A 12,613-nucleotide genomic window follows, 5' to 3' on the forward strand; every position below is an offset into this window, starting at 1 on the left:
TAGATAACGCGATTTTGTTGTTGTAATCATTTAATTATTGTTGAATTAAAATTTATTTATTTTAGACATTTTTTAATATTAAAGGTAAGCTGGTATGCATGATATATCATATGAAAAATCTAAATAAAAGTATTACTTTATCAACTATTATACCTACTATAATACGTTACAAAATTAACAAATAAAATGGACACTTTATACACTTCAATGATAATAATTGTTCTTTATATTTACCTCCATTTATTATAAATCTTGTAGGAATATATAAAACAATAAAGCAAAGAATATATTAGCCTAATTATCTTTAGCGTATATAACATATATACTTAAATATAATCTGAATCTTTGGATATTAATTAAAAATTACATTAACGCGATTAAACAATAAAGGTTTCTATTCAATACTATATAAAGCTTAACAACAACAATAATAATAAAAATGAGACAGCAAATAAAAAGTCATTACTTCGAAAATCGATTAACATCGATCGAAAAAGCAGTACTCGGACACGATTCGAGATAAATTGAGATTCATTGGAGAGAACTCGAGTGGAACGTATCGTATAAAATAAAAACTAGAAATAAAAGGAAGAATCAAAAAGAAAAAAGACGAAGAAAAGGAAGAGAAAGAAGAGAAAGAAAGAAAAAAGAAAAAAAGAAAGAGAAAAAAAGACAAGGAGAAAACTGAAAGAAAACGGTAGAATGATACGAGAAAAGACGCAGTTTTCAAGATGAGAAAAGATCTTCGTTTCCCGCGGGACCTCGTTACTCTTGTCCCGGAGGCTCTTCAGGAGATTACCCGGTTAATCCTGCATGGACTACTGAGAGCGACTAGCGTGAAAGAGGTGGAGGGTGGAGGGTTGCAGTAACGGGGTGGTTGGACGGTTGGAACAGTGAGGGGTTTGGTGAGGAGGTGGGAGTGGTATAGGAGAATGGTGGAGACGGTTAGGTGAAGAGGGGTTAGTTGAGGTGTTAGGTGAGGGGGTGGATGGTTGAGTGTTCAGAAGGATAGGATAGTAGAGACGAGATCGAACGACAGCGTTAATGCCGCTTTTATCGTCCCGTTGAGCCGATGGAATTTATTAAAAAGATTCTCTCCGTGACACTGATACTCTTTCTCTCTTTCTCTAGTTCACTCACAGTCGATATATTGTCGATGACCTCGTTATTTTCGCCTTAATAAAAAAGAGAATCCTGGGAATTGTCGAAAAATAAAAGATAGAAAAAATGTCTCAGTTGGTAGTCGATATTTTCAACATGGTTCAATGTTGTTTAATTAAATCGAACCTGACACGATTCGATCGCTTTTAAAGCACTTGCGAGCGTTGTTGTTTAGAATTTTAATAAAGGAGAAACTTTGTATGTGTGTGTGCAAAAAATTGTACAGTTATATAGATAGATAGATAGATAGATAAATCGGTTCGATAAACTTTATTGCAATGATAGACGAATTATATGTACATAAAAAAAATATATTCTATATAATATAGTACGCGGAAAATGAGTATATATCGAAAAAAAGGTAACAATGAAAGAAGAGAGAGGAAGATGAGGACAAATTAAAAACATCATAGTTTGTCAAGTCATTGTCTATTATTCAAATGTCTATAAATAAACAGAAAAATAGGAAATAATTTAGTATGTGTAGAAAGCATGTGTACATATATATGTAAAGATATATATAAAAATATGAAAGTAAAGCGAAGAGATTTACGATAAAACGTAATGTGTATGTGTGTGTGTGTGTGTGTGTGTGCAGGTGCGATTGATCATGAGAAAACGCCAGGTGTGAAATTACCTCCTCTGGAAGATTTTTTCTTTTCATCAAGAGAAATAAGAATAGGTAACATCACTGACAATGTAATAACGAGTGAATGACAATTAATGAATATTACTACTTATTATACATAGTTAACTTTTTCTGATCATTACTGTTTGCTTTCAACTTACATAGAAAAATTTACTTTAACTTCTTTCTCGTTATTATCTTTATCTTGATTTATGTTATAAGTACAATTTACATGTTTAATTAAATGATCGGATATTAGAATTAGAAATGACCTTTCGAAACAAGTAGAGAACGGCGAGATTATTTTTAAGAACGTTGTGTAATTATCGTAAGTTTCAAAAACTTATGATAATTACTGAGTCATCATCATTCTAGAAAATCGTTATTGGTGAACGTATTACAACATTTATACTACGACGTCATTTTCAACGATACATTTTAAAATAGAAATCTAAAAGAAAGACAGAGAGAGAAAGAGAAAGATAAAGAGAAAGAGAGAAAGAGAGAGAGAGAAAGAGAGAGAGAGATAGAGAGAGAAAGAGAAACGTTTACTAAGAATCTCACAAGATAATATTCCAGAATTCATTTTATTCAAATAAAAAGCAAGAAATATAAAAGAAAAAGAGAGAGAGAGGGAGCGAGAGAGAAAGAAAAAAATAAAAGGGGTTAAAAAGGTCGTACATCGACATACCCTCCTTCTCCTTCTTTCTCTCTCTCTTTCTTTCCTCACATTCTCTATTAGAAAAAAGAGAAGCTTGGGAGCTCTCTCGCGGAACGATGCTCCCAAGTTTTTTCATAATTCAAAGCGTCGCGTCGGTGGAACTATAGTAGCGTGGCTCACAATTAGTCGTCGGCAGGCGGGCATTAACATCGTTTTATCCTCCTCCTTTTCCTCCTACTCCTTCTCTCTCTCTTTCTCTATTTCTCTCTCACTCTTTCTCCCCTACTTATTTTTTCTCTCTTTCACTGTAGATCTTCGCCCTACTTACCGGTCTTTCCTCAATTTCTATCCTTCTCTTTCTCTTCTCGCTTCCTCTATCCCTTTCTTTCTTTCCTACTCCCACTTCATTCCTTGTACCAAGTCGAATATCGTGCTGCTGCAATTTGAAAAGCTTTAGCAGCTATCCTCCGGACGTATCTCGTACTGCGGTGCCATGACTGGAGAATAGTGTTAACGCAAACTACGCTAACGTAACGCGGTCTACGTCGTTACTCGAATTTTGCCGAAAGCTTCTTCAACACCACCCTCTCCTCTCTCATCCCTCATCACTCCTTTCGTTTCACCCTCTTCCTCCCTTTCCTCTCTTTCGTTACCTCCTCTTCCTTCTTTCTCTCTCTCTCTCTCTCTCTCTCTGTGTCTCTCTCCCTCTCTTTCAATTTCGTTTCTACGTTAGGCAAACTTTCTTTCATCCACAACTCGAAATTCGTGCCTCTGCGGGTTGCCTTTTTCGCTGGCTCTCTTAATATTTTTTTTATCCTTTTCTCCCCGACCACAACTCGATTTCAACGAGAGAGAAATAGAAGGAGAGAAATCTTTAGATATTATAATATAATTAATCTCAAAGCGACGAGAAAAAGAGAGACGTACGTGCGTCGAAAGTAAAAGAAAAAAAAAATTATGAAAAGTGAAGATAAAGGATCATAGGCACTTTAATTTTCCGAATGTTTAATGACGAATACATACAATGTGCTATTTGAAGATAGAAAAGCTTGTACGCGTGGCTGCGCATGCAATTACCGTATAACAGTCAAAAGGGAAGAAACGCTGTTTAGCTGAAAGCTTTTGCATCATCCGTGAAAATACCTCTCTCTCTCTCTCTCTCTCTCTCTGTCTCTCTTTCTCCTTTTTTCTTTCTTTCCAACATACTACGATTGCCTCTTGTAGTCTTTCTCTTTATTTTCAACAGATTTATTTCTATTTTCTTAAAAAACGCAAATAAAAATCTGTTAAAGAAAAAGCACGAAACGTAAATATTGTATTTGTTCTCTTGATTTTTATTAATTTCATCGCAAATGATGTCAATCGAAGATTTTGAATTTATTTTCGTTAAAATAGAATCAAACTCATCCCGTTTGATATATTATACTTTCTCAAATCCTTTGACACAAATATTTCATTGAATTTTCATAAATAAAATTTTAATGTGTTTTTTAATCAAAATATAAATCTCGATTTTTTCGTAAAATACATAATAATTTTATCTTCTTCAGTTAAAATGAAACAACAAAATAAGTGTACGATCCGTAAAGATCGTAGATTCTTAGCGTATATTCAATCTTTTAGGGAATATCGAAGGGATAATATTCATACCTCTAATTATTTAGGGAATATCGAAATGTTGTTATTCGCGCCTCCCCACTTTTCAAACCGTTTCCATTCATGACCTGCTGGGTCTATTAGCAAAGACACTCGTCCTATTCTTCCACTGGGCATCTACGACAACACATCATAGACAACTGAATAAGTATCCCTTATACTTCGACATACGAGAAAGAGAGGTGAAATAAGTGAAGTATAAGAACTCTTTATACTTCTATAAGCGAGGTCAGATTCATTATTGTATCCATATACAATCGAAGCAAGCGAGAGGTGAGCCACGTGTCCAATCTTTTGTTGGACGCCATTCCTTATTATATCTAATTTATCCACCAGAGTTTTTATGCCGCAAGGCTTTTGCCTGACCAACCAATAAAGTATTACACTTCGTACTGACTCAATCAAATGTTTTATTTCTTATTTTAATTTAACCCTTTTTCTTCCACATCATAGCTTATCACAATCGCCAAAGGACTCCATGTTGGAATAATCTTCGTACAATACAATAAGCATTATCTTTTAACAACAACAATTAAAAAGAAATAAATTCCAATTTCGTCCTAAATAAAATAATAATTTTAATTACAATATTTGTCGAAAAATACAATCCATTTCCTAGTGGAAATTTAAAATTGAAAATTCGATCATTGAAAGAAGTTTAAAAGAAAAAGAATATCAGACAGTTTGAAAGACATAAATAATAAAGAAAGTAAATAGTATGATATATAAATGTTAACTAAAATACATTTTTCCATAGAGATACACATAGACACAGACATAGAAATACTTCTTTAGCTTTTTTAGCGAATCGGTGAATGATTCGCGGTGGTAATGGACATTTCAATCGGCAAACTCGGTGCATTCAAGCTCGTGGCAGCGATTTGGCTATTCGCCAAAGCCATTAAGCAACGTCTTATGGCCTTTTTGCACCATCCACCAAGGTGCACTTTTGTTTGTTCGCACGCTAACAATGCCTAGGTGGAAAATAATGAGAAGAGAATTTTCCCTTTCTTTCTTATTTTTACTATCTCTCGCTCGTTCGCATACTCTCCCTTTTTTACCTAAGGCAAAAAAAGTTCAAGGGTCTGGTCTTTCCATGAATGACGAGATCAGACGTCTCGAGACTCAATTAAAAATTACGAACGTGTATTGAATAAGAAAAGGGATCCGCCCGAGAAAGGCTTTCTTTCAGGTCGTCGCGACGTCTCGAATCAACTTTTCACGGATGTGTTGTATAGACGTAGAGAGTGGGTGGGAAAAGGGTGAGGGTGATGGTGAGGGGCAAGGAGGTAGAAGCTTTTAATCGATCGATAGAAAGCTTCTATTCCAACCTAGGTTAAATATGATCAAAGATTTATTAGCGTTACAAGTTTATACTTACATACGTGTGTCGAGAAGACTTCCATCGGCTTACTACGACGTTGTCGGTAAAATATCTAAATAAATGTATATCGGAGATGTTAGAGTGCGGAGAAATGACCGCTGTGTTTACGTTCTTAGTATATAACGTATTGGTTTTTTTAGATTGTTGTTTATAATCCAACGATTAGTCGTAGTAAGAATGGAAAAGCGTAAACATCGGTAATTACGATGAAATATTACATTTAGTTTTAGTTCCTCGTTTCTAATTAATACCCAATAATTAATTACCTAATTGGATTATAAATTAAAATAACTGCATTGAAAAATAAAAATAATATCAATGTAATAGTTATAAATAATATACAATATATATATATATATATATATATATATATATATTAATTATATAATATATATATTATATAATTTAATATATAGTAAGTGTAAAAAGTAATCATACAGCAATCAATTTGAACAAAAACTTTGAAATATCTTGTTTGTTAATAAAAAAAAGTTAAAAAAAATGTATATAGATATTTTTAAAAATTTCTAGAACTAATGTTATTGAAAAATAATTATTTATTTATATTCGCTATGAAAATATATGTGAAATAAGTATTCGTACATTTCTAAGTTTATAACAAAAACTATACATTATAATACGTATTTAATATAAAAAAGTAATTTATTTGCAATTTTAGTATCTAATGGGATACCTTTCAGATTGTATAATCGCTTTAAGCTATTGTACCATCGAATTTACTAAATTTTTGGTTTTAGTACTGAAAATTTTATTCCATTTTTCTAAAAGTACATTTTTAAAATCTTTCCTTGAAGAAATATAATTGTCATAAATTTTTTTTTCTAGATAAATCTATAAGTGTTCTACAACGTTCAAGTCTAGAGACTGTGAGAGGATTTTTAATTTATTTGGTACACTATTCATTGTCGCGTATTGCAAGGATTGTGCTTTGGATCATTATCTTGTAAAAACACATAATTATCCCGTAATCCAATTTTATTTACATTAGCTTGAAGATGTTGTTTTAAAATATCATTACATAATAAAAATTATGGGATCTAACCCCGTTTGCATTCATGCAACCTCAAATTGTGATCAAATCTTCTCCATGTCTTACGGACGCTTACAAATTGTTTTTCACATATTAGGTATTTTTTTTCTCCATATAGTATATCGTCCATCCGATCCAAATATGCTAAATTTACCTTCATCAGTAAATATGAAACGATTTCAGTACTCCATAGAAACATTGACATACTTTTTTTTCGCAAATTCTAATCGTTTCTTTTTGTTGACTTCATTTACGTTACAGCTCGTAATAAATTACACAATGTACTACTGCACACATAAATATTAAGATTATTTTTAACTTCAGTAGCAATGTTTATTATAATTATTTTTGGATTTTGTTTAATTTTTCGAATTCATCAGTCAGTGTTCTCATTTATTTTGCGTTTACTTCCGTTTCGTGTATTATTTTTTTAAATGTTTCGCTTCCATATCTATCAATGATTCCTTAAATCATGGACCGTGGTTTTTCTTCAATGGTTTCCTTGCCTTTTCATTCGATTTTACTTTTAAATTTAATGTTTTTTCCAAAAAAAAACGAAATTTCTTATATAATTTGACTTTCAATACTGTTTTTATGTTTCTTTCCAAAAAGGACTTTTAAAGACAAAAAATTAAAAAAAAACGTCCCGATAAATCAATTTTTAACAAAGTTACTGCTATTTGAAAAAAAACCCCATTTTTTGAAAAATCCATAATTATTTTTGGGTTGGGTAAAAAAATTTGAAAAAATCCTCAGAGAGATTTTCAATGGAGTAGAAAATGATAAAAAAGTTTCTGCCAACTCGAAAGAAGTCGGGATCAAAAGTGGTCGATTTGACGTTGGATACCTTATATATATTTTTTATTAACATTTTTTCGTAATAAACAAAGTTCTTCAAAGTTTTGGCTCAAATTGACTGCTGCACGAATACTTTTTATACTTATACTATATTTATAGTAAATATTTAATAACTATAGATAATATAATATAATTTATGATAAATTAATAAAATGTTGTTTTTTCGGTTACAGATAAAGCACCTTCCGAGGCTTCATTCCGTGGAACCGAATATTTAACGATAGATTTGAGCAAAGGAGACCCTATTTTAAGTACGCAGGAATCCGTCGGACTTCAATTCAAAACGAGACAACCTAATGGACTCTTCTTTTATTCCGGTAATTATTTATATAAAATATACATATACATTATTTATATAAATATTCATATAACTGGTGTTACGTGTACTCGACAAATTTTCAAACTTATTTTTCTCCAAAACAATGTCTTATGTGGACAAATTTGATTGTACATTTTGACTACTACACTACATTTTTCGTGTACAATTATCTTCTACTCGTTTGTATCATCTATTGCAGGACATCCTGTATATTTTATACGATCTTATTGTTATCCTGAATCTGGTATATTGTCGTAAAGAATTACGTTAAACGTTAAGAATATTATTCATTAAATTGACCATACATATATGCGTTCACACACTCTCTTTTCTTCTTTTTCTCTTTTTTTAAGAGCGTAGTGCGCGTTAATTAAGTTTCACTGTTTTTAAGCGTCCACCTCGTCCATATTAAACGTAATACCCCTCATTGCATATTTAAAATCTGGACCACGAAAGTAGGGAATAGTAATTCTAATTTTCTTTTTCGCATACTCACGAGAGAATTGCCCGCTCGTAAAATGTAAAAAAAATGAAAAATAGAAAGAAAAAAGAAACAAAAGAAAGAGAAATAAATAAAGATAAAAAAGAAAATATTGTAAAAACTGTGTGCTTTAATGCAACAGCTTTTATCTTCAAAATGCAATCACAATGATGGAGGTCGAAGGTCTCTCGATTCGAAGTAACAAAACCTTAGAGGATCACGATGAGCTCATTTCGTTTTTCAATGTAGTAAAAGAAAAAAATAAATCTGGACTTATGAACGCGTTCCCGTGCATATGCGAGAGCGAGAGAGTTCTTCTATTTTTTGCTCGGTAAAATGTATACATACCTATTTCATATAACTAGCACATCCAGAAAAAACAAACAAGCCCCTGTGCTTTCCGAAGAAGGCCGAGTCCTTTGGGATACGTCGAAAACGTGCATCCTTTTCGTCGTGTATCATCTTCGCTCTGTATTACTTTTCTTGATCGGATACTTTGAAAACGAGTCTACGTGTAACATTTCCTTGTAAGAAAAACAAAATGAAAAAGAAAAAAACGAAATGAAGGATACGTGTTTTTATCGATCATGTCTGAATATCCTGACGTTGTCAATATCGAAACTATATAGTGTTCTATAATAAATTGTGGAAAATAGAAAACAATATACTGTATATTGTTTTGTATAGATGTTAAGAGTACAGTTAATATGTATGTGCGTATGATTGAGTGTATTTGATTCTTGTTTGTAGAATAAAATCAATTTTAACGTAAAATTCAATTCTTATTCGTATGGTAATATCGATTATAATATAATTTTCGATTCTTATTAGTGTGGGACGAGCGCCTCCATGCCAAATACTTAAATAAGCATTCGTGAAGAGATTGGACGGTGGGCCCTAGATAGCTCAATGGATAAAAAGCAGTCGTCCGGAAAGCGAAAGATCCGTGGTTCGAGTCCCGGTTCCAGTCAGTCTAACGGCCCAATTTTTTCACGAAACTTATATTTGTATAGTAACATTGATTTTAAATCGTTAATGTAAATGCCGTCTATAACCGTCTAATGCACGTGAATGTAGGTGCAAATAACGGCATTAGCTATCACATATTTTTAGTATTCCAAAGAAATGAAAAAAGAAAAGTTTTTATCGTCCATCATGGATTTCAAAGTGAGCGTCGGGTTAACGTCAAATTCATGTTTGATGTATCCTGAAATTATGGGGATCAGAAGTATAAAATGTGTTTTATAATTAACCTTAAATCGTATAAAAACAATGTTATTTATTTATTTATTTATTTATTTATTTATTTATTTATTTATTTATTTATTTATTTATTTATTTATTTGAGTTTAGAGTCAACAAAAATAAATAATCGTATTACGTAGATATTTAGGAGCGAGGATGAATATGTGTGTGAATAACTGTTTCTTTAATACATATACGATTGAATTTGTGTTTGCATGTATACTGAAATTATAGAGATCGAAAGAATAATGTCTTATCATTAATCTCGAAACGAAGAAAAATAGAATTAGTTGTATCAGTCAGGAATTTAGAAATTGATATGATAATATGAATAAATGTGTACATGTATATTTGGATTGCGCATAAATGTATGTGTGTGTTTGTATATGTAATAAAATTATTGAAATCGAGACTGTAGGATATTTTATAATATATTTCAAACCATAAAAATAAATAATCCGTTAGATTATGCCAAAGTATGAAGTTAGTATGAATAAGTGTGTGTGTGAATGTTTTAACTGGATATTTTTCGATTTGTGTTAGTGCGCATGAATGTATGTGTATAAATATCGCTTTTGAAAAGTCAAAAAGCTATTTCCACGAGTTTTCTATCTCGGAGTTATTATGTCATATAAATACCGTTGACATACGAATTTTACGAATTAAAAAATCTAGATCCTTATAATTATATTATATATAAAAAATAAGATACATATTTTTCTCTCTCAAACACGTTTACAATTTAAATAAAACAATATTTTCAGAGTTAATATCATTGTGATGCTTACCCATAGTGTATATGCAATATCCAACAAAAAAAGAAACGGAAATAAAATACAAAAAATAGACCACGATACCACTGTACGCTTTCGCGTATCTTCGCAAATGAAAATCGAAAATATATATATATATATATATATAAAGTATTTAACAAATATTTGTATGTAAATATAAGAAAAAAGAGAATAAACAAAAATCGATATAAATTCTCGAATATACATAAAACACCCTATGTAACAAACACGCACACAAAAATGCATCGGTCCTTTGTTTCGATATAGACTTAGTTTTGATGCACATGTATGCATACATCTACTCAAATACGAAGTTTTGTGGGTCAAAACGCGAAAAGTTGGTTGATTAAACTTCTACAAAGAAATGAAGATGTTTGCCTGCGCGTGAAAAGGTTAAATAAAAAGAATGATTACAGAGAAAAAGAGAGAAAAATACGGTTGTTAGAAAAAAAATTTAGATATGAAAAAAACAAAAGTCGACGCATAAGTAAAGGAAAGATAGAAAAAATAGAGAGAAATATGGGAAAAAGGGTTTCAAAAGAAAGTAAGTTGCGCCTCGATCGGAACGTGTACTCTGTTTATACAAACACAGTCATAAATATTCGCATACATGAATACTACGTACGGACAAGGGGATAGTAAAGTTGAAGAACGAATGGGATAGAGTATAGGAGAAGGGGTATTGCAATTACTATTGGACAAAACCATGCCGACCAGCCACCACCGCTCACGTAATCCGAGTCTTTAGCTTATCTTGAGAACAAATTAGCGTTGCGGCTATGAGAGAAAGAGAGAGAGAGAGAGAGAGAGAGAGAGAGAATACTGCGGATGCAACGCAGCGAAGTAAAGCGAAGCTCGTACCGTATGCGATACAGCATTGCGGAACGCGCATCGTATCGTCGGCCCGTGTGGCGATATATATTGCTTTCGAGTCGTGCGATGCAGCTGCAGCTGCGGCGAAGGTGCAACCCTTCCCTCCAACCATCCACCTACCCCACTTCCTATTCCACCCTTTTAACCCACTCCAACCCCCTTGGTCCTCTTCGTTCTAAACTCTCTTCGCTAACCTTTTACCTCCAACCTGCTTACTTGGCCCAGAACTCCAACCAAGAGAATCGGCCGGTTTTTAACACACAAAAGTATATGGCTAACCTTCTTCTTTTCCTTATTCCCCCCTCTATCCTCCTTATCTCTTCCTCGTCTTCATTCCTTCCACTCTCTTCTTTTTCCTTTAACATGAAATAGACGTGACTGCCGAAAAGACGAGAGCTTAGGGATCACCGACTGCAATGCGACTGTTATGTCGAATAGAATGGTCCGAAACAAATTCAGTGTCTCTGAGCTGCAATAAAAGATTGTAGATTGTATTCCACCTCTGGATGGTTTTTAGTTCCGAGAAAAATCAGTGTACGAGGCTAGGTGACACCAGATTTAATACTTTCACACGTGTATGCGTGTATATATGTGTCTACATATTTGTGAATGTGTGTGTTTGTGGCTGTTTACATTTACACGTTTATGGGTATATATGCAAATTTTTATGACATTGATATGAAGGTACATGGTAATAAAAGTAAATGCATTAAATATATATGATTGTTGTAGATTATTTATGTATATATGCACGTAGGTAGATGCATCGAGAGGGGAAAAATTCGTGTATTTATAGATAAAGTGATTACTTTTTATAATTCACATCTTTTTTTATTTTATTTTTATTTTTATTTTTGTTCATATTGGAACGACTTTGAAATTAATAGAAATATAATAATCAACCTTAAATTATTATTAAATTAAATGTGAACACATAACTTTTGAAATGCATTGGTAAACTACACGAGTTAAACAACCACTTTGACATTTATCGTAAATAATTGTTTACATTCAATTTTTCTTCAAATTTCAAACAGATTTTCTTAGATTCTTCTCTCATCGTTTTTTTTTTTTATTACAACCATTAATCTTGAGAATTTGTTCAATTTTGGACATTCGGTAAATTAGTTTAACATAGATGTATATAACACGAGAATACTTATTCCATCGGAGAAGCATCGAATTTACTGTTCAATTATAGTGTGTTAATGTTGTGTGTGAGGTGACCGAGTCCATGTGATACAAAGAAGATCAATCGAGTGTTTTCTATACAGTCTTCTGGGTTGATCGAATGAGTATAATTCTTTTGCAGTAGAATTGGGATGTTAGTCAAGTCTGTTTGTATAATTTTTACATAGTCGCATAATTTCGTCTGAAATAGATGATTTTTTTAGATTTTCGTGAATTTCATCATTGCGTATATGCCATAGAGCATTAACAATTGTTCTAAGAATTATAGCTTGCAGTGATTCCAGCTTTTGAATATGGCTCTTGACTGCCAT

The 12,613-nt window shown here is 32.3% G+C and overlaps 1 protein-coding gene across 6 annotated transcripts in view; it reads left to right on the forward strand.

The window, feature by feature from the left end:
• The window catches only part of LOC122516801 (neurexin-1), a 304,617-nt gene that overhangs the window by 141,941 nt on the left and 150,063 nt on the right, over positions 1-12,613 (forward strand). For all 6 annotated transcript variants that reach the window (XM_043634936.1, XM_043634938.1, XM_043634940.1 and 3 more), the window contains exon 4: positions 7,573-7,716. In XM_043634936.1, the coding sequence (XP_043490871.1) occupies positions 7,573-7,716 (144 nt within the window). The remainder of the gene's footprint in view (positions 1-7,572; positions 7,717-12,613) is intronic.

The sequence above is a fragment of the Polistes fuscatus genome, unplaced genomic scaffold (genome assembly GCF_010416935.1).
Source record: "Polistes fuscatus isolate 324 unplaced genomic scaffold, CU_Pfus_HIC Scaffold2, whole genome shotgun sequence".
In the NCBI taxonomy this organism is placed as follows: Eukaryota; Metazoa; Arthropoda; class Insecta; order Hymenoptera; family Vespidae; genus Polistes; species Polistes fuscatus.